A 20,716-nucleotide genomic window follows, 5' to 3' on the forward strand; every position below is an offset into this window, starting at 1 on the left:
TTCCCCCCTCTCATAATTTTATTAGAACTTCAAGATGGAACCAGATGGTACAGAAATCCTATAATGCTCAGGTTTTGATGATACAGGGAAACACAGCTTTACCTGTAAGGCAGTCATGAATTACACCTTTTGGTCTTCAAGCATTATAGGACTTTCACTGTAGTATTTTAATCTCTAGGGTACTTTTTGATTGCCAGGACTAAGCTGGTGAGGGAGCCGGGTTTTATTTTGATGGATATTCCATATATCATTATTCTTTACATTACTAGTGGGGTGGGCTAGTAATGCTAGTAAATAAATTAAAATATGTGGCAAATTCATTGGCCCAAATCCAAAGACAGTTAATTATGTTTAAGTCCAATTGAAATAAACAGGGCAGGTTAGTTGCCACACTGAAGTTAGTTGACTTTAGTAGGACTAACAACACAATCCTATGCATATCTACTCAGCAGTAAGTCTTACTGTGTTTAATGGGACTTATTCTGAAGTGTGTATAGGATTGCAAACTCACTTTATTTCAATTTGGGCTATTCACCTGTCCGTATTTAGGAAGAGCTCTTAACGTGTGTTAAACCTTGTAATTACCATTCCTATTATGTAAGGCGGTAAGAGAGGTGCTAATCAGTGAGGCAGAAATGAGATACCTACTTTACAGAAAGATGTTTTGTTAAATCCCAGTACTATTTGAGATATTTTTGGAAGAGTGGAGCTTTTAAGATAAAATAGTTACATGGATTTGATGGAAACTTCATCATTTTGCTAAATGGTTATAACCATCAGCCACATTTTAATACATCTGATTAGACTGGGGAAGTTCTGTTTCATGACTGCATCTGACTCAATAATTTACTTTCCCTTCATTTTCAGAAATACGTAACAGACGAATGCTTCTTTTTTGAACATTTGGAATCTAATAACTACAATACATATCGGTCTCGTAAATATAGCGATTGGTACGTTGCACTGAAACGAACTGGTCAGTTCAAGCCCGGGCCAAAAACTGGACGAGGTCAGAAAGCTATCCTTTTCCTTCCAATGTCTACCAAGAGTTGATTTCAGTGGCTGAGCCTACAAAATATGCTGCGAGAGTGGTAGATCTTCCCCTCCTCACAAGACAAAAAGATGTGACCGAGTATTTGCCAGGATCAATTGCATTTGCTGACTAATCTCAGATTATTAATATGTATGTAGAGCTGTGTATATTTTAGTCTTCATTTTTTTGTGCCTCTACGCATATGTATAAATATGTGTGTATGTGAATGGGGCAGGATGGAGCACCAGTAGACATTTATTTCCAGTGAAGTATTATCCTCATTTTCTATTTGATGGTTTGGGGATAGGGTTACAAAATTCGATTTGACCATCAAATGTAAAGAGAATTTAAAATGTGCACAGTTAGAGAAATATTTACCATTTTAAGAGAAGTAATATGTATTGGTATAGAAGGTATAATAAACATGAGTACTAATCTGGAAAAGCACACACATATTTTACTACCAGTAATCTTAAATTACTAAGAAAAAATCAAAATATATTACAAATTTGTCATGTTTCTATCATTCTCTGGCAGCTCTCTGTGGTACAGTTTATAGAAAAGGCCTGTGTACACAGCAGGGAATTCTCTCATAGTTATATCAATTTTATCAAACCCTTCTCTATATCCATACAGCAGTAGTCTAGCTATATTGCTGGTGATTGGGGTAGCTTCTTTTGACTTGGCAAGCTCTGCTAGGTCCATCCATTCACACCTCAGGCACTCCTGCTGGCAGAAACGGATGTTGAAAGAAGAAGGCTCCAAACGACAAATAATGTACATATCTGACTTCCCAAAGGCTCCAGGATGTCTGTGTTGCTGCCGTATACTTAGAAGGGACTTGAATTCTGATTTTATGCCTGTCTCTTCAAAAATTTCACGAACTGCTGTGTTCCCTAAGAGGAAGAAAAAAATCCTATGCTAATTTTAGTCAGAAATTAAGTTTTCTGGCAACAGATCCATCACTCAGTTAGGGCGCAATGCTATGGAGATAGCCATCAGCTTCTGAACTCAGAAACTGATGGCTATCCAATGCAAAGATAATGCTCCAGCTGTCCTGCATTTTTGGCTACACACATGATTTTACCTGGGGAGTTTCAGAGTAGGGGAGGCCATGTAGTGCATAGGAATCTGCGTAAAGCAGCTTCTGTGGTCCTCTCCCCGCCCCTGGAACTGCCCCATTTTGCCCTCTCCGTGCTCTGTTTCCGAGCATGGAGACATAGCTGGCGCAGCAAGAACCACACTGGCTATGAGGAGGTGGGGTGCACAGTTCCCAGAAAGCAAAAAAATCCTACCGTATGTCCCCCAGACGCTATCTAGGGGACATAGGATTGCACCCTTAATTGACATAAGGTGAATTTACTGGAAAACATAACAATTCAACTTAGAATACATTCACAATTGGATGGAGCAGTTCCAAAAGAAATATTCAAGGCATGGCAGAAGAGGTATCTTAACTTCTGATTTCTGCACAACCAAACACTGCCATTAAACTGGTGTTTTGGGCTATATCTAAGGAATCCTAGAAACAGAAACTGTAGTTTCTTTGAGTCATTGGCCAAAGTGGTACTGACCAAGGAATACTTGTTTCTGTGGCAGTTGGAAAGCCTGAAAACCCAATGTATTTTCAGCTGAAAGTTATAAAAAATTACAAAAAGCAATGAACCACGTTCCTGAACACTATGAGACTGAAAAAGAAATGTTTGTATGGGGAAGACAGACCTGTTGACTTGAATTAATCTCCGTTACAGTATCTTAAACACGCATTGCATCTATGAAGGCTAGAATATTAATAAACAACAGGAAATTCAAACTGGTCAACAGTTTAAGATAGGCAAATTTTTCTTTTAATATATTCTGGGCCTCTGTGGCCCATAGGTTTTGCACAAAAATATAGTGAAGTGAACTTTTTTTTTTTTTATCCAAGTGTTGACAGAAATTTTAATATTGGCATTTAATTTCTGTATAACAGGGTTGCTGAACCTGTTTCAGCCCAAGGGCCAGATTCAGTTTTGAAGAAGCTCTCAGAGACAGCATTTTTGGTGGGCGTGGTCGAAGGAAAAAGGGGAGGGGCAAAATGACAGCATATTTTAGCTTAGAGCACTTACTGCCAGAAAGAGGCATTCAACGGAACCCGGAGGGCCAAAATGCCACCCAAGGCAGGCTGGATTTGGCTGCAGGCCTGTGGTTGAACACCCGTGCTGTATAGAATATATCAAAACCTACAGATGTTATATATGAATATTTTTATGTATAGGTGGAAGGAATAAAGCATAATATATTTTTCAATATTAAATTAGTAGAATGCTAGAAAAGGCAATAAACTCTAGTGCAACAAAGCAACTAGATAAACATAAGCCTACTGAAACTAGTGCCTGGGCTTGCCGCTGGCAGAAAGCCCCCAAATGGGCTTGTTCTAGGAATGAGGAGAAGCTGACTGTATCCAAAGTCGCACCAATCCCCAAACAGGCCCATCAGCTATGCTAGATTGGTAATGGTGGGAGAGATGTCTTTTAGATCCCTTTGCCCCATTAGAGCTAGAAGCTCACATTCTCCATAAGAAGGAGGTTTTAAAGAAATTGTATGACCACTTTGGGGTTTCTGCATTATCTGTTTGACAGAAGTTGCTTAGGCGACCCAGGGCACATTTCAATCCTTCACTGTGCAAGTATTGGCTCCATTCCCACTTGTCTCTGTGGCATTCAGAAGTCAGCATACAGAGGATGCAGAGCTCATGCCCTTGAGGTCAGAACCATCTTTAATGTAATTTGCTTCAACAAGCAAATACTTACCAATATCTTCACCTGGTTCAGACAATCCTCCTGGAAATTTCCATGCATTTGTTGTCTTCAAGGGGAATAAAAATAACTAGATAGTTAATCTCTTCCTTTTCACAAGGAACCAGAAATACAATGCCTGCCTTGGTTGACTAGTCCTTACTTACAAACTTTTGTTTTTGCAAATGTGATCACGAAAGGCAATTAGATATCTACATAATATATTGCAAGAAAACATCTACTGATTTGTCTAATAACAGTTAGACAGTTTATACTTGCAATGTTGCTGCTCATTAACTAGTTAAAACAGTAAAGGGGACATTAAAGAAGCTGCTATAGGTAGTATATTCTATGGCCACTATCCAATACAGAGTTAAGCATGCTTAAATCTATGGGCTTAAGCAGACCTAACTCTGTGCTGGATTGAAGCCTGTGTAACCTAATATTTAATCATGTATACTCTACTTCTCAATGTTTGCTTTTTACAAAAACATCAGTACATTTTCTAAACAGATTATGATTGTAGTACTGTTCTATACTGCACTGGCTATAAAGTTTTCTTTTGTGTTTGTAATAACAATATGTGCAACGTGTAATTTTTTTCGTCATGGAGCTGAGAAATAAAACTGAGATTCTTGTTTGTCACCTGATGAATTACTTGCTCTATAATTGCTCTATAATTCAGATTAACAAATAATGACTGAGATGTCAGCATGGGAATTGCTTTGGTAATTCCAAGCCATTTCTTACAAAGAAGGATGGGTATCTTCTGACTTCTGCTATAGGAAGCTACCTATCCCACTAGAAGGAGAAGATGGAAGAAACATATGAAACCAGAGAACTGAAGGAAGCACTTATCCCTCCTTTCCCTGTTTAACACCATATTAATTGATTCTTGACTATTTATAAAACTGATTGACAGGAAATATATTTTGTTTCATAGGCTTTTAGTCTTTGTTTTCAGTCATTGGCCTGATTTCTCACATAATGCTAATCCATGGTTTATTGCTCTACTCAAAATTTCTCTGGCAGAAGATTGAACAAGCTGCGGTTTGTTTTCTCAATCCCTGGGTTGTTTGTTTCTGTCCCCCTGTGCCTGCTCACTCCCAGTATCCTAAATTATTTATTTTTATTTATTTATTTCATTTATATCCCACCTTTTTTCTTCCAAGGAACCTAAGGTGGCATACATAATCCTCCTCTCTATTTTATCCTCACAACAACAACTCTGTGGGGTAGGTTGGGCTGAGAGTCTCACTGGCCCAAAGTCACCAGTGAGTTTCCATGGCCTAGTGGGGACTACCATTGTGATCTCCCAACTCCCAATCCAACATCTTATCCACTACACCACACTGGCTCTGCAGCACTGTAGCACTGGCATGTAGAGTGGCTAGTTTTTTTGGGGGGGGGGTTTGCTTGCCACTGCTCTTGCCTGCCATCTCTGTAGCCTGGTTCCCTTTCTGGGTTGTCTGTGGTCAACAAACTATGGTTTGTTAGTGTGGCCACATTCACACATCATGCCAACCCAGAATTCAACAATAGATGCCATGGCTCAGCGTTATGTGAGAACAGGGCACTGGAAATTGTTCTGTATTTTAATTGAGCCATGGCATTATATAAGCAGTTCTTGAAGTATACTGACACAGTACAGAACACCATTTCACAATTACATACTGACTGAACTTTCAATATATTTGGCCACATTTCTGGAATCTAAAATGCTGTGAAGCTTCTACACATACACGAGAGACAGAGAGAGAGAGAGAGAGAGAGATGTTTCTGTATCTAAAAGTAGCTGTTGGCAAATTTCAAGTGAAAAATTTAAAAAGGCAGGAAGCCAAATCCTTAACAAGTACAATATGGCTCTCCATGAACTAACTCATTTCCCTCATTTAGAAGCATATTTTAAAGTATATATTTTTGAGGAATGGTTATTTTTTCATCTGTTAAAATAACATCTCCATCACTCATCTGATACGTACACCCCAGGAAAAATAACATTGTTTTCCAAATTGGGATGTATGGATTTTCCTGGGCTGGTTTGTAGCCAGTTAACAGCTTACAATTTGAATTCAAAACCTATACATTAAATTGACAACTAGTCTATTAGACAAAAATACAATCAGTTTTATTGTACTAAAAAAATATGTGCTACTTGCTAAAGTAGATATTTTCATCCTTAAACTCCTGAGTTGGCGATAACTGGAAGTGATTGACCAAGAAAGAGACATTTGGGGTTGTGCTGGAGAGCTCGAAAAAAATGTTGGCCCAGCGTGTTGCTGCTGTAAAAAGCAAACACCAATCTCCCTTGCTGGTTATAATTAGAAAGGGAATTTAAAATAGAATTGCCAGTATCATACTGCTGTTATACAAATCTGTGGTGTGCCGACACTTGGAATACTGTGTATACCTTTTTCGGCCTGAAAGCTGAAATCAGTTTCAGAGAACCTCTTGGGAGGGGGGGTGGGGTCATCCCAGTGGTGGGCAGAGCTAAAGGGGCCGGGCAAAAAACACCCCACCCCCAACGTATTTTAGTTTAAAGTTCTTATTACCAATAACTAAGCCTTAGAGGCATTTCAACCTTTTAGAATGGGGTTGGGGACTGCAAAAGAGCTGGGAAACCCCTGTCAATAAGTGGTTGAGGGAAAGGGGGAGTGGCATTCTGGGGGACTCCAGAGATCTGGATTGGGACCATAGAGGGTCGGGTTTGGCAGCCATCCCTGAGGTTCGGCACCCCTGGTGTACTGTTCTGCTCACGTACATCAAAAAGGATATTGTACAGTTGCTAAAGGTGCAGAAAGGAGCAACCAAAATGATCAAGGAGCTGGAGCAACTCCCCTATAGGCCTGTTCAGACAACACACTAAGCCATGGTTAGTCCGCTAACCCCTTTGCAGCAAATGGTTAGTGAGAGTGTTTAAACCATGGTTATGTGGCCACCATGCTTAGGAATCGTACACATGACATGGTAATTCACACAACACACTTAGCCATAATGGTTAGCTCAAAATGCTTAACTGCCATAGCTCAGCATGTTGTCTGAACAGGGTCATCAAAGAAAGGTGACAAGATCTGGGACTGTTTAGTTTAGAAAAGGAGTGTGTAAAGGGAGACATGACAGAGGTGTACAAAATTATGCATGGTGTGGGGAAAGTCTGTAAAAACTCCCAGAACCTGGGGTCATTCAATAAAGCTGATTCATGGGAGATTCAGGACAAATAAAAGGAAGTCCTTCACACAGCACTTGGTTAAACTATAGAATCTGCTACCACAAGATGTAGGGATGACCACGAACTTGGATGGCTTTAAAAGGGGGACTAGACAAATTGATAGAAGGTAAGGCTATCAATGGCTACAAATGATGACTATATACTACTTCCAGTATCACAGGCAGTATGCCTATGTACTCTTTGTAAACCACCCAGAGAGCTTTGGCTAGGGGTGGTATATAAATGCAAATAATAATAATAATAGTTGCTGGGGAACATGAGTAGGAGCGTGCTATTGCACTCACATCCTACTTGTAGGTTTCCACAAGCAGCTTGTTGGCCAGCGTGTGAACAGAATGCAGGATTAGATAGACCTTTGGTCTGATCTAGCACAGCTCTTCTTACATTCTTATGAATTACAAATTAAGCATAATATATAATAACCTTCTTGGCTAAGTGTACTATTTCTTTAAACAATTCATCATGTGTGCCGTAGCTAGTTGTGAGTTGAAAATTAATCCAATGAATGAACCCCTATGCAATCCCCAGTAATTATTGAACCCGACGATGACAATGCAACAACACCTAAACCCAATTATAGAAAACAATGGGAATAATTGCTCACTGGTATGGTTATTCACAGATATTTTCCAATTATTCCTATATTTTTGAAATGAGTAATGATTGGTTAAAGGTGCAATCCTATGCATGTTTAGACAGAACCATAAGCCTACAACTCCCTGCATTTTCCAGTCAGACATACTGTAGGACTTTTTTCTGTCTAAACATGCATAGGATTGCACCCTAAGATACCGATTCTTAAAGGATTTTATATCAGATTTACTGTTTCTACATTGCTGTCAATAACCCTCTCATCAAGTAGGGATTTTTAAGATACTTTAAATTAGTATGGAGATAAGCTTTAATTTGCCAAGTTATTGATTTAAACCTACCTTAGATTTGTACTAAGTGGAAGCATTTATCTTGTGGTCTTCTACCAGTTCCACATTACAGAAACCACCATGACCACAACTGACACTTGTACTTTGGCAGTTTTTTTAAAAAAATCATGAGGCCAAGTAGTGAAATGTATGTGAGCAGATAAATAAACTGCCAACCAACCCACAGAGTAGTGATCACTTCTTCTAGTAATGGAGTCAGGTATATAATTTATTGCTGCATTGGCGCTATAAATATATCAGGATCTTGCATACAACACATACCTCTGTTCAAAAATGAATGTTCTGAGAACCAAGTGGCCACAATCTAGAACAGAGTTAAGTGTGTTTAAATCCATTGATTCATAAACCCAAATAGGAGTGTGCACTTAATACTACTGAAACTTGGCCAGGGCTGATGCCAGGTTTGAAGGGGCCCTGGACAAGGTGTCTTCTTGGCCCTTCCCAGCAGCTCCCTGGTGGACCCCCTCTAAGCTTACAAGGGGCAGATGGGGATAGATGGGGATGCAGATCCAGCCACATGGAATTCTCTCAGCCCACCACTCTCAAGGGAAGCACTGGGTGAGGCAGCTACACCTACTACCATCATCTTCCTTATCCCGAATGCATCTGGCCTACTTCAATGTGCATGTTGTGGAGTAATGCATTGGGGATAAAGAAGACAACAACAGCTTGCTCGGCATTTTTATTTACTGTACTGGACCATTTAAACAAATCTAAAATAAATAAATAAATAAATATGCTCCATCATGCTGGGTGAGAGTTAGAAGAGTGATCCTATCCACACATCTTACAACTTCTGGGTTGGATAGAATTGTTCCTGTTTCCTTCAGCCAGTGAAACACAGTGTCACACTGGTGGGGGAGAAATCACGCTCGCATAGCGATATTGTTGGGCCAGGTTGACCCTACCACCAATGGAACATCATGGAAAGGGAGAAGCAGAGCTTAGTATGAATCCTTTGCATGCTCTCACTGCAAAAGGTGGCATGAATTAAATTGAAGGCAACAGACCAGCCTCTGAAGGCAACAGACAGCCTTAGATAACTGCTTCCTACACTTCCTTCCTATTGTCCAAACAGTTGCAATGGAAGATATGATGGGGGCTAACTTTGTAGCTAAGCACTGAACTCAACCAGGGGTAGATAAGATCCAAGCAGGGAATACACATATCATACACCAAAGTGTGCAGCGTTGGACTATGCCATTTGGGGAACTTGTACCTTATTGTCTACACCTTTCTTCATTCCTGACCATTCACCATACCGCCTGGGACTGGTGGGAGTCTAAGCCCAACATCTGTAGGGTGACAGATTCGCCACCCCACTGTGTTGCTTAGCGTTCCAATGAATTTCTCTTTATGGTGCCTGTGCGTGTCAGCATGTGAACACTGTTCCTACAGCAGGACTCAAACCTTTTTCCTGGGGAGCCCATGGGTTCTCCATGCCTGCCCTATTGCTATGGGGCTGTCTGTTGTGATTGGAATGGCAGGCCTTCTTTCTCTTTGTGGTTCTGTTTTCCTGGCACTGATTGGTGCCTTCTTGGCATGACTAATACGGGAGTGTCATCGCAGAGTGACTTCATGAATGGTGGGTAGCAGTAGAGTTACTAGTGATGCTCTGGGTGTATCCATCCAGTGTTGCTATGCATTCTTTTGTTCCTACATCTACTGTACTTTATCCATTGACAGCTGAGCAACAGCTACATTACCTTGGCTTTAGCCCTGCTGTCATCCCCCAGTGTAGTGGGAACATAAGATTGTAAGTTCATCTTATTCAGTTTCACAGATTCAGCAAATGTATGCCCATGTAGCTGATTTGGGCACTGTAGCCTTAAGTCATGTACAATTCACTGTGGGTTACTACTTATACAGTGGAGCATACAGAGTAGAGTTACTCTGCCAGTTTTGGCTGCCGTGCTGTCTCTGCTAAAACTTTTAATGAATTCTCTTCAAGCAAATTACAGCTGACGCCCAGTAGCTTATTTTTAAAACCTCAAATGTAGCCTGCTTTTTCCAAAATTCTGAAAGAAATGAGGCTGTACTATGGAGCTTAATGGCTTATATTTTTTAAAAAGTTTCCATCCTAGATTATAAAAAAACAACCCACTCTACTCCTGTAATTCTGTCTGTAGCAGCAGCCTGTAGAGGCTGATTTGCTGAAACTCTGAAAGGCACATGCAAGACCTTGCAGAAGGATCCAATGCATGTTTAAAATGTCCCATTGTATTCAAGGGGACTTATTGGGAAGTAAACTTGCTATATTTAGTTGTTATATATTAACAAGTGGTTGAATTTCAACCTACCAAACATGTAATGCCTCCACATAAACTGAAAACAAAACTCACTTAACCCTTAAGCTCAATCAAAACACTACTATGGAGTGACCAAAAAGGATACAACAACATAAAAATGCAGTAAAACTCTTAGTAAGGGTTTGTATAATGTTTAGAAACATCCAAAATTGAATTTCCCTTTCTAAAATTAGTGAGCAGTCAAGGAAGTATTACTTCAGATCATTGGTATCCCAATTAATCATGGACAAAAACATGAATGGCCTACACCCAGAAGTATTAGCCTTTGTCATTTAACTACAAACATAAGTTGAATCAAGTTAACTTATGATGTTATATAAAAGGAAGACAAACCGGTGTGTTAATACAACATACTGCATTCACGTCAAAGGGCTGCGTCCAGAAATACAACAATAAAAGAATTTCTGCAAACTGTTGTACCACAGCTCATGGAAGACATTACGCATCACAGACTTCTGGCAGGCAGGCAGGCAGGCATCTTGAGACCTTGTGCATGAGATTATCCAACGTCTTTTGCTAATAGAAGCACGCCGCTAGATTTTGGTTTTATTTGCTCACCCTAGGATCTCTAATTAAGTCAGGAAAAGCTCTTTTGCTCACAAATGGCAATAATCCAACCCAAATTATTTGTTTCTTCAAAATAATGAGATAAACTTACTTTATTTCTGTCTTGTACAACCAATACTTTCCCAGTTTGGACATCTAATACAGCACCTGTTGGGGAAAGAACATTTTCTGAATTTTCTGATATAATGAAGAGCTCTGATCAAATTTTAATGTTCTTGAGGAGGAGGAGAAAATAAGGATGATTTTTAAAAAGAAGAAATACCACTGGCAATGTCAACTCTCCCAAGCCCTCACCCCAAATAAAAATAACTGGTTCAGACCTTTGTTTCTTAATTACAAGGCTTATGATCCAAACCCTGAAAGACTCTAAACATTTATACATCTGAGTTTCATGTTATGCATCTGAATCACTCTCCGTTCATCCTGCACCAAGTTTAGAGGCACTTCTAGACAGGCAGTGACTTCTGAATGCATGTTTTGCCATTGATTTCAATAGGCTACCTGTACAGAGTGATCCTGCGTTTTATCCAGCATTCAGTCACTGGAAGACTGTGCGGTGTTGGCGGACTGCTTATGACAGAATAGGCTCTGCAACCTCCATGATACTGGCAGCCATGGATATGGTGCCTCTAAGGCTGCCTGTACACAGGTGATTTTTTGTATGCTTGTGATTGGCCACTCACAGATGTTTGCTAGTCCATTACATTATGTCATCAACCTCCAGGACATCTCTCACATCGTCCCCTGGTAATCCTGTTCTAAAAAAACCTCTGGATATTCTGATTCTACTGAAATATTGCAGGATTTCCTAACATGTGTAGCCACAGTTGTGCTACAAAACACCCACTAGAGGGCACAGTCCCATTCAAGTATATGAGCTTGGGGAAGTTTTCAATTACGTACCATGTGGTCAGCAATTCAAACCACCGTGTAAAGCAGCCCATTACAATTGCGCAAAAGAAGCAGGAAGCACAAAGACCCAGTAAGGCAACATGATTTCCCCCAAATGTAGTGATGCTCTAAGATAGAGTTAGCTTGGGCTAAGGCAGGAGATTTTGGCATTAACATATGAGATTACTCTTTCCCGTATGTGTATGTATGTGTGTGTGTGTGTGTGTGTGTGTATAAGCGGATCTATTTTTAGAACTGGATTTTGTTGGAACAGCCTGCCCTGGTGTCTCAGTAGCAAGGATCGTGTTCAGGACTCCTAGTCCCGTTTGTCTCATCAGGATCAATCCAAGTTCTTTGAAGAAGCTGGATTGATACACTGTTGCAAGCACTGCATACAAGGGCAGAGCAAAAGCACACAAAACAGTATAGATCGGAGTAAATGTGTTTTGAGCTCTAGGTAACCTCCTTTCCCCATGCCCTTTTGTTACCGTGACCATATATCAGGAGTAGCCTGATTCTACTGCCTCATTAAGACAAACCTGCCTAAAATCCTTTCCCCTTTCCCTCTCAAGCTCATCCCAAGCCTTTCCTTTTCCTATCCCAAGAGTGTTAGGGACTCCAATTTACTTAATCTCCACTTCTTTGTCCTCTCACACTCATAAATCCATTCCTGATCAGTACGGACTATTAGTGTATGTCTGTAGCCTAGTTTAAGCTCTAAACCCCTTCAATTCAGCTTCCAAGAGAATTTATCTAATTTCCCCATAATTTCGCTTTCTTTTTAGGTTCTTGGGTTTTAATTCACTTGTATGCCTTGTTTGTATTTGTTTATAAACAACACTCGATCAAGTTAATTTCTCCAATAATGAGTGTACATTTGAATTCTTGGTTGTGTTTAATAAATTCCCCATTGTTTGAAGTAGCGTGTGTGTGTGTGTGTGTGTGTGTGTGTTACAGGGTTCTGCCTTGCCAAAGAAACACTATTGCCACAGTTAAAAAGATCCCTATACAAATGCATATCTTGAGAACAAGTGCTTGTTTATATACATATCTAGAGAATCACATTCAGTAACAGAGGTTACAACTATGAAGGCTACAACTGTGAAGCCTAGACTACCAGGCAAAAGTATTTCCACATGCGGGAAAGATTAAAGAATGAGTTTTGAGACTTGAAAACGCCACCCCCTCTTAATAATGTAATAACACTTCTGTGTGTGGGAGGAATGTTTTATAAATGAAACAGCAACTGTGAAGTAACGTCCTGAAAGGGCATTCCTTAGGAGATTAGTCATGAGTCCCCCAGTCTATGTCATACAACGCATATGACTTCAACCTCCTGGTTCATGGGTGGTAATGTGCTAGTTAGTGTAGAATTCTCTTTAGGAGGTGAAGCAGAAGTTCCCCGTGGTTATAGTAAGTGCACCTAGTTATTGTTTTACAAAAAGAAGAGGCATGTCCAGTTCAGATCAGCTTGATACAGCATTAAAAGTATTTATTTGCAAAAGAGGGTTAAACATTATGCCCAGGACAAGTGCCGTGGCTTGTGGTGTCATTGTTCAGCAGGGACTTTGTGCAGAGACATTATTTACTTGGACTAGGCTTCTTCAAAATTTCGCATTAGCATTACTAATTATATTCCTTTGACATCATCCCCACACCCAGAAATGTAGGTATCCTGCTTTACCTGCTCAATTTTTATGTGTCAGAAATTTCTGCTGTTGGAAGGGGCAGTAAAGAAAGAAAAGTTCTTTTGGCAAACTTTTCCCTCATTACCAGCAGACAGACGATAGCTATTTTTTCTTGGTATTCCCAGCTGTGACAAAGTTTGAATACCAAGAGCCTGCATTGCTTGAGAAGTAAGGTAACAATTCACACTACAGTGTAGTTTGGAGTGTGAGAAGGCTTCCTCTGTGACAGCCTCTGTGTCTGCTGTTCCTGCATGTAGGCTGATAAGAATGCCTGCCAGAAGGGGAGGGAGAGAATAGCCATAGGGTAAGGTTGAACATAGGTCCCCTCACACCCTATAGTACTCCTGTGCACAACCTCTTTCAGCCAGAGGTTGAATTCCATTTCAAAGAAGCTCTTGAGAGATGCATTCCAGTGGTGAGGAAAGTCAGAGACAAAAGGAGTGGGGCCAAAAAACTAGGGCTGTGCACTGTTTCAGGCTCAAACCCCGAATCCAAGCCAAAGCGGGCCGATTCGGCCTGTCTTGGTCTGAATCTGGATCAGGATCAGCTCTAGCCGAGGCAGTCCAAAATGCTTGACTTGAAGCAATGTTGAGCCGCTGCCTGCTGTAGTTGAGACTTTAGATCTAGGAAACTGCAGAGCCCCCATCTTTGTTTAAAATGGCTGTTCTAATTGAGGATGGGTGGCTGCCAGATGGCTCAGATGAGTCCCCTGGGCGGGTGGGGTCAGCGCCTCTGGATTGAGGGGCACGAGTAGATGGGTGTGTGTGTGTCCCGACTGGCCTTATACCCAGCTTTTCTGTCTGGAAATCTGCAATGGCCAACCCACTTTGGGTGACGGATCTTGTTTGGGTCCAGATCCAAAGTGGGTCTGCCTGACCCAAAGCACTCTGAATCAGTCTCTGAAGCAAATTGGGGGCGGGGGTCCATGCTCAGTCCTACAAAAAACCAAATTTACCTGCATATTTTCGCTTAAAGGTCTTACTCCCAGTAACTAAGCCTTAGGAGAAGTATTTTAACCTTTTAGAATGGGGGGAAAAACCAAAGAAAAGCCAGGAAATCACCAAACCATCGATGGTGGGAGGAAAGGGGGTGGGCCAGTGGGCGTGGCCTTCTGGGGACCCCAAGAGTGCCAGATTTGGCCTCCGGGCCTGAGGAGCACCCCTGCTTTATGACCTATGAATCATCAGTAGAACAAAAATGGCTATGTAAGGCTACAATCCTTTCCACACTTACTAGGAAGTCAGTCCAACCGAGCTCATTGAGGATTACTTCTGAGTAAAAGTGTGCAAACGATTCAATAGCTTCCCTCTTCTCTTTCCAACAGGCTTGATAATGCAGACTGAAAGAATGAAGGAGAGAAGGAGAGTAGGGATCCCCAACGCTGGGCCCACAGGGGCCTCCAATAGCACTCCACTCCCTGGCAACTTCAAAAATGTATTTTTAATTTATGCCAGCATAAATTACACCTGAAAGCAGACTGAATGTTTAAAGGTTTGTGATGGAGATTCTAAAAATTCAAGACTGCAATACTGCATAAGGAGTGATCTCTGGACAACCTTACTGTTAATTTTAGCTCCCAGGTCAATAGCTACTATAGTGATGTTTGGTACCATATTTGGTGTCTTACTTGCAGCCAGTGCTTGTTTCTCGGAAGCAAGTCCAAGTAAGTTTGCATAAGATCACAGCTCTAGTGTCACATTTTAATTCAAAAGAAGGAAAGAAAGGGGAGGGGAGGGAGAAAGTGAAGCCAAATCTCTTACAGAGTATTAAGTAAGAAAAAGCAGCCAGCTTTGGTACATTAGTTGATGACACAGAAGGCTTTAACTCTGTGCCAGAAAACAGAGAATGGGCGTTCAAGTGCAGTTGTGATCTGCTCTATGAATGTAAACTTGAACTGTCTTGCATTGTAAACATTTTGGGATACTCTTGAAAATAGCTTTTTAAAATAATAATAATAAATGTCTGTGTGTGTGGCTTCATTTTAAAAGAGCGTTACAAACGTCCTCTCTAACCATATATGCTCACATATAGCAGCATAGGTGCCCAAAGCAATGTTCTTCATCAAAATCACCATGTTTTAATCAGTACATCATTCCTGCAGGCTATTCCCGTGCTTGGACAGCTGTGAAATCTGATTCTGATTTATGGATATATAATTCCCGGAGCTTTGCTTCCCCCGCAACTTTGCCTTTATTGAGCCTGACACCAGAGCTAAATGGTTGGGGGTGGGGGCAGAGGGAAGAAAACAACACTTTCACATTTAGTTGTTGTTGTTGTTGTTGTTATTATTATTATTATTATTATTATTTATATAGCACCATCAATGTACATGGTGCTGTACAGAGTAAAACAGTAAATAGCAAGACCCTGCCGCATAGGCTTACATTCTAATAAAATCATAGTAAAGCAATAAGGAGGGGAAGAGAATGCAAACAGGCACTGGGTAGGGTAAACAGGCACAGGGTAGGGTAAAACTAACAGTATAGAGTCCAAACAACATCAGGTTTTAAAAGCTTTAGGAAAAAGAAAAGTTTTTAGCTGAAAAAAATGTCTTATCACAAGACATTTAAATAAACTCTTGTCAAGTGAAAATATAATATTGAAAGTACTATCATTAGTATGCATGCTTGTCTCAACATCTCAAGAATACTTGTGCTATATACTTTGGACCTCTGTTGCTTTCAGGGATTTTGGAAATCTAACAAGAGTCAGATCTGCTCTCAAACAATTACATTAAAAAAAACCCTACTTTCTACATATTTTTTTGCAGTAATTTTATGCACAGGATGGTTTTTAATAACAACCCATATATTATTTATTTTTATGCACAAATTTTCAAGTTTGTTATAGTAGTTCAGTTTTACAACACAACAAAAGTATAAAGAACACTGTGATTAAAAAGTAGCTGTTTGTTGTATATAAAATGGCTCACACCTCATCATATTGGGCAGAAACTGTACGAGTTTTCAAGAATGTCCTGTAAATTACAAAACATTCAGGAACTGCTTCAGATGTTGCACCTGATATGTAGTCATTCCCACTAGTTTAAGTTCAATCTTATTTCAAAGAAGCCAGAATTGTATTTTAGAGATAAGATGATACTGTTTTTCAAAGGTTAATATGGGGGAGGGCAGGATGTGGTGTCAGATTCTGGATTAATAGAAGGCTCCCATATCTTCTCTCCCATAATTTGGGCATTTCAAGATCACCCAACCATTTCAACCTAGTTTGTTTTTAATCAGGTTTGGGGAACACATGGCTCTCCCGATGTTGAACTGCAATTCCCATTTTCCCTCACCTATGCTGGCTAGGGCTGATGGGAGTTACAGTCCAACAACGTTTGGAGGGCCATATGTTCTAAATATTAGGCGGCTCTATCAACAGAAAATGGTCTAATTTCTAGTACACAGGAGGAGAGTTGGTCCCATTATGGAATTAGCCTGTATATCCCCTCAAGGTTCACAATATTTAAATCTTATGTTTACATCTCTCCCTGAGTTCAGTGGAACGTAAAAGTGCTTCACTTTGCTGGATCATACCAATGGTAACTATCAACACTGTCCTTTTTTGATGGTTCATATTTGAATTATGAATTTCTCATACTTTTGGAGAACATGCTCAAACATGCCCTTAAAATAAATCTAAAGCACTTTTGTCTTTGCTGCCCTCTACTGACTTAGCTCTGCTATAATCTTATGATCTCAACGAGTACGTTTGCAGTCTGGGAGATTCTAGTATTTGAAACTATGGTTTGAAGTGGCTTTTAAATTCTGGTCAAATTGTGGTTAGTTTTCTTCATAGCTGTCACCAATGAAGACATAACATTACATCCTGGTTCAAGCGAATCAGGGCAGAAGCAGGGATAAATTCGCAAAATAAATTTGGGAGGTAGAAGGAAGAGATATTGGGTTGCATACAGCATGCTCTTGATCTTTAAACATAGTAAGAAAGGAGACTGAGAATATCACATCTGTACTGTGTTGTTGTAATTCAACGTATGATTCTAATCCGCAGGACCAGCGTCATGGGTTAGGCCTGGTTAGGCACCTGCTGAGGGCCAATAACCCATTGGGATCCACCTACAAGAACTCCCTGGACTTGCCTCCTCTTCGCCACTGCAATCTGCTTGTTCACCTGCCTCTTTCTTGCTGTGGCCCAGGCAATGGTAGTAGTGAGAAGGAAGAGCAGCAGAGACCCCTGCCTACTTTCTCTGCGGCTCTCTGCCTGTTAAGTAAGCCAGTAGTAGCAGTGATGAGAAAGAGGATGAGGGGTCAGAGCAGCTGGTGACAACAGTGGTGAGAAGGTAAGCTTGCTGAGGGAGGTCTTGTCCATGGGACCTCAAAAACTTGGAGCCGGCACTGCTAATCCTGTACTCTCAAATGTTTATTTATTTTTTAATGAAGGTTGTTCCCACCCATCCCCAGAGCTCACCTGCAACTCCTACCTGATGAGTGGCATAACCGGGTAGCCTGCTGCGTCCTTCTGCTAGCCACAGTGTCAGTGTAGCGGAGTCCGATTCAGCATGGTGGAAGGCAAAGCCTTCCTCCGCAGCAGCAGCGATAAATCTGCTTTGTAGAATAGGGACGTGCAGCCAGACGGCGATGTGGCCTTCTGCTCTCCATTGCTTGATAGAATCTAGAAGAGGGGAAACACAGCAGATGTCGATGCTGAAATGTCAAATTTGTGACTGACAATCTTTCCTCTCCTTCAACAGCTTTGTTTCACAGTCATCATAGCTCAGGTAAAAGTATTAATAATACTTGTAGGTCACTTAGAGAGCAATCCTATGGCCCCTGGACAGAGTTGCTGGGGGGGGGAGCATAGGATAGTTTGGATTTCTGGATCCAAGGAAGGAGTCAGCGTTCCAACCTCGGCTCAAGGAATCCAAGCTCCCTCCCCCTCCCAGTCGAAAGGGAGAAAACCACACCAGCTGCCTGTCTAAGATCATGAAAGTGACCTTGGAAAGGACGGAAAGGGGGCATTCCGGAGCGCAAGAAGAGGACTGGGGAGGCAGCTTATGCCATAGCCCCAGGCTTCCCCAAGCTCCTTACCTCCTGCTCTGCAAAGCCCCAGCTGCTAGATGGGTGAAAAAGCCCATCTAGCCAAAATGCGGAGTGGTAGGAGCTCAGAGGCAAAGATTGCCTCTGCTGCACCTCTTGCTCTTGAGTTTGGAGATTTATGGCCAATCCCATTGGCTTGTGGTATTAACATAATAAAATCTCTAAGCAGTTTACATACAAAACAGCATAAATGCAGTTATAAATAAGTATGTGTGTATGTGTATATATATAATCTCCTTTCTATACTCTTGTAATTTACTTTTAAATGATTTTTAAACTCACTGTATTGCTGTATTGCAAGATGACTTGATCCTTTTACATATATTGTGATTAGCCTTGGGAACCTTCCACTTTATTTATTGCATTTCAATACCGCCCAATAGCCAAAGCTCTTGGAATAACTTTGTCGCAACAGGTATCCTCAGTGGCAGGTTCAGTGTAAAAGCAACACATGTGTTAAAATTGATATACCATTCATGGAAGTAGAGGGGCAAAGCAATCATAAATCCCTGCACAGCTCTCTCTCTCTCTCTGGTGTATGTGTGTGTATTAGGATTTGGCAGAGGCACCCATGTGCCACTGGAAAGCTCTGTCAGCAGGGGGCAGTATCTGCTCTGGAGGCCCCTATTATTGCTGTGGAAAACTCCATGGGTGTAAATCTACCACCTGTAGTGATGGTCATAGGTATGATGGAAAACATTTGAGAACAGCTGGATATTATATTTTCAGAAATGGAGGATCCAACCTTTCTCCTTTTCTGTTCCAGCAGCCTTAGGACAGCAGCCAGGCCTTCCTGTAATCATCACATGATCTGGAGAGCCTTATTTGAATGTCTCCAGACCCCTCTTCTCCATTCCATCTTGAGATTCTGGACATGCAGACAATATGAATTTAGCATTGTCAATTTCCCCTTCTCCCCACGTTTGTATAACATCTTGTCTGATGAAGATCTGGAGATTCTGAAAAATTGTACATTTTCTGGGATGATCTTTTGGTGGCCCTAATAAAGGTCTTACACTAATACAGATTTTGGTTTAATGGCAAACCAAAGCCACTGTTCTCTCCACCACAACATTCCATCTGCAGGATGGGGATAACAGTGCCTATTCCCAGTGGAGGCTAGTGGCTCCGATGTCAATGGGGCAGTGAATCCACTCCGGGTTTCAGTCAGAAGTCTAAAGGAGCGATCCACTGACATTGGAGCCACTAGCCTCCACTGCCTATACTGCAAGTATACCTATTTTGTTCTGTGAAATATTGAAGGCTTCATCAATGTGCACTTGCTTCAATTTTATGTTTAGCGGGTTATGTGGTTAATTGATTAATTAACTGTGGTTAATTCAGTGATAAGGGAAACATACTTTGCACATGCTCAAAGGAATTCTCTTTTAGTATGATTGCATATGTCTGAGGGCTAAATGTTGGCTTTAAATTCAGTGGGGGAACCCTGCCTCAAAAGCCCTTTGCGCACATCTGCTGGCTGAAACTGAGATCACAGTTTCTTACAGGAACAAGGAGGGACTTAGCCACAGCAACAGCACTTCAGGCGCAGGGCTTGTTTTCAACCGGAGGTGCCCCTGGAAGTTGGCCTCCCTTGACCTGAAAGTCTCCCCACTCAAAATGCACGTGGTTTGGCTGCGGTTGCTCAACAGGGGACTTTGGGAGACGCAGTCTGCACATGCTCAGAGGTGCTGCCTTCTTTCTTCCACCAAACAGTCCAGGGTAGTATTCAGCGTTAGTCCTATTTAAGTAGACCCATTGAAATGTATGGGACAAATTAGTCATGACTAATTTAAGTCCCATTCATTTCAATAGGTCTACTCTAAGTAGGGCTAGCACTGGATACTACCCACTGAACACAGGTGCGAGGAGCCCGGGCCGTGGCTCGGCGGCGGCAGGGCCCCTCATTCGCCTTTGGCTCGGCGTCCCTGGGGCTCCCTTCCTCCGTCACCCCAGACTTGCCCTGTAGCCAGCGCCGGAAGGTGGCTCGGTCCAGGCTCTCGGGGGAACGCAGCTGAGCCAAGTGCAAGCTGAGCCCGCCGAACTTATCCCGCCGCGGCTGCAGCCCTGCGTCGTGCAGGCTGGAGGCAGCGTCCCCGCGGAGGCGGCGGAGGCCGCCACCCACACAAACCCGGGGCTTCAGGGCCCGCCAAGTCCACGGCAAGAGCCGCCAGCCCCACACAGGCCACCTAGCCATGGCAGCGGTAGCGGCGAACGAGCG

At 41.7% G+C, this 20,716-nt stretch overlaps 2 protein-coding genes across 3 annotated transcripts in view; one reads left to right on the top strand and one right to left on the bottom strand.

Moving 5' to 3' along the window:
* Positions 1-1,138, top strand: part of FGF2 (fibroblast growth factor 2) — a 27,465-nt gene extending 26,327 nt beyond the window's left edge. Inside the window, exon 4 of the mRNA XM_063136112.1 lies at positions 868-1,138. Within this exon, the coding sequence (XP_062992182.1) occupies positions 868-1,053 (186 nt within the window). The 3' untranslated portion in view covers positions 1,054-1,138. The remainder of the gene's footprint in view (positions 1-867) is intronic.
* On the bottom strand, positions 10-19,303 carry NUDT6 (nudix hydrolase 6). Of its 2 annotated transcripts, XM_063136260.1 has the most exons (5): positions 19,241-19,303; positions 17,867-18,070; positions 10,948-11,003; positions 3,826-3,880; positions 10-1,929 (listed from the first exon to the last, which is right to left on the bottom strand). In XM_063136260.1, exons 1-5 carry the CDS (start codon positions 19,296-19,298, stop codon positions 1,535-1,537), a joined length of 768 nt encoding a protein of 255 aa, XP_062992330.1. In that variant the 5' UTR covers positions 19,299-19,303; the 3' UTR covers positions 10-1,534. The 2 variants fall into 2 exon arrangements, with proteins under 2 accessions (XP_062992330.1, XP_062992331.1); XM_063136261.1 differs by lacking the exons at positions 10,948-11,003; positions 17,867-18,070; positions 19,241-19,303 and adding an exon at positions 10,776-10,824.
* Positions 19,304-20,716: the final 1,413 nt, after the last annotated feature.

The sequence above is a fragment of the Elgaria multicarinata genome, chromosome 10, assembly GCF_023053635.1.
Source record: "Elgaria multicarinata webbii isolate HBS135686 ecotype San Diego chromosome 10, rElgMul1.1.pri, whole genome shotgun sequence".
In the NCBI taxonomy this organism is placed as follows: domain Eukaryota; kingdom Metazoa; phylum Chordata; class Lepidosauria; order Squamata; family Anguidae; genus Elgaria; species Elgaria multicarinata.

Coding starts and splice junctions, on each gene's coding strand:
- NUDT6 (XM_063136260.1), bottom strand. CDS start 19,298: ATGATTACAGGAAGGCCTGGCTGCTGTCCTAAGGCTGCTGGAACAGAA. Junction 11,004..17,866: donor TCATCAGGTAGGAGTTGCAG/GTGAGCTCTGGG, acceptor TTTCCCCAACAG/GTGCTGTATTAGATGTCCAA. Junction 1,930..3,825: donor TGAACCAGGTGAAGATATTG/GTAAGTATTTGC, acceptor TCTTCCTCTTAG/GGAACACAGCAGTTCGTGAA.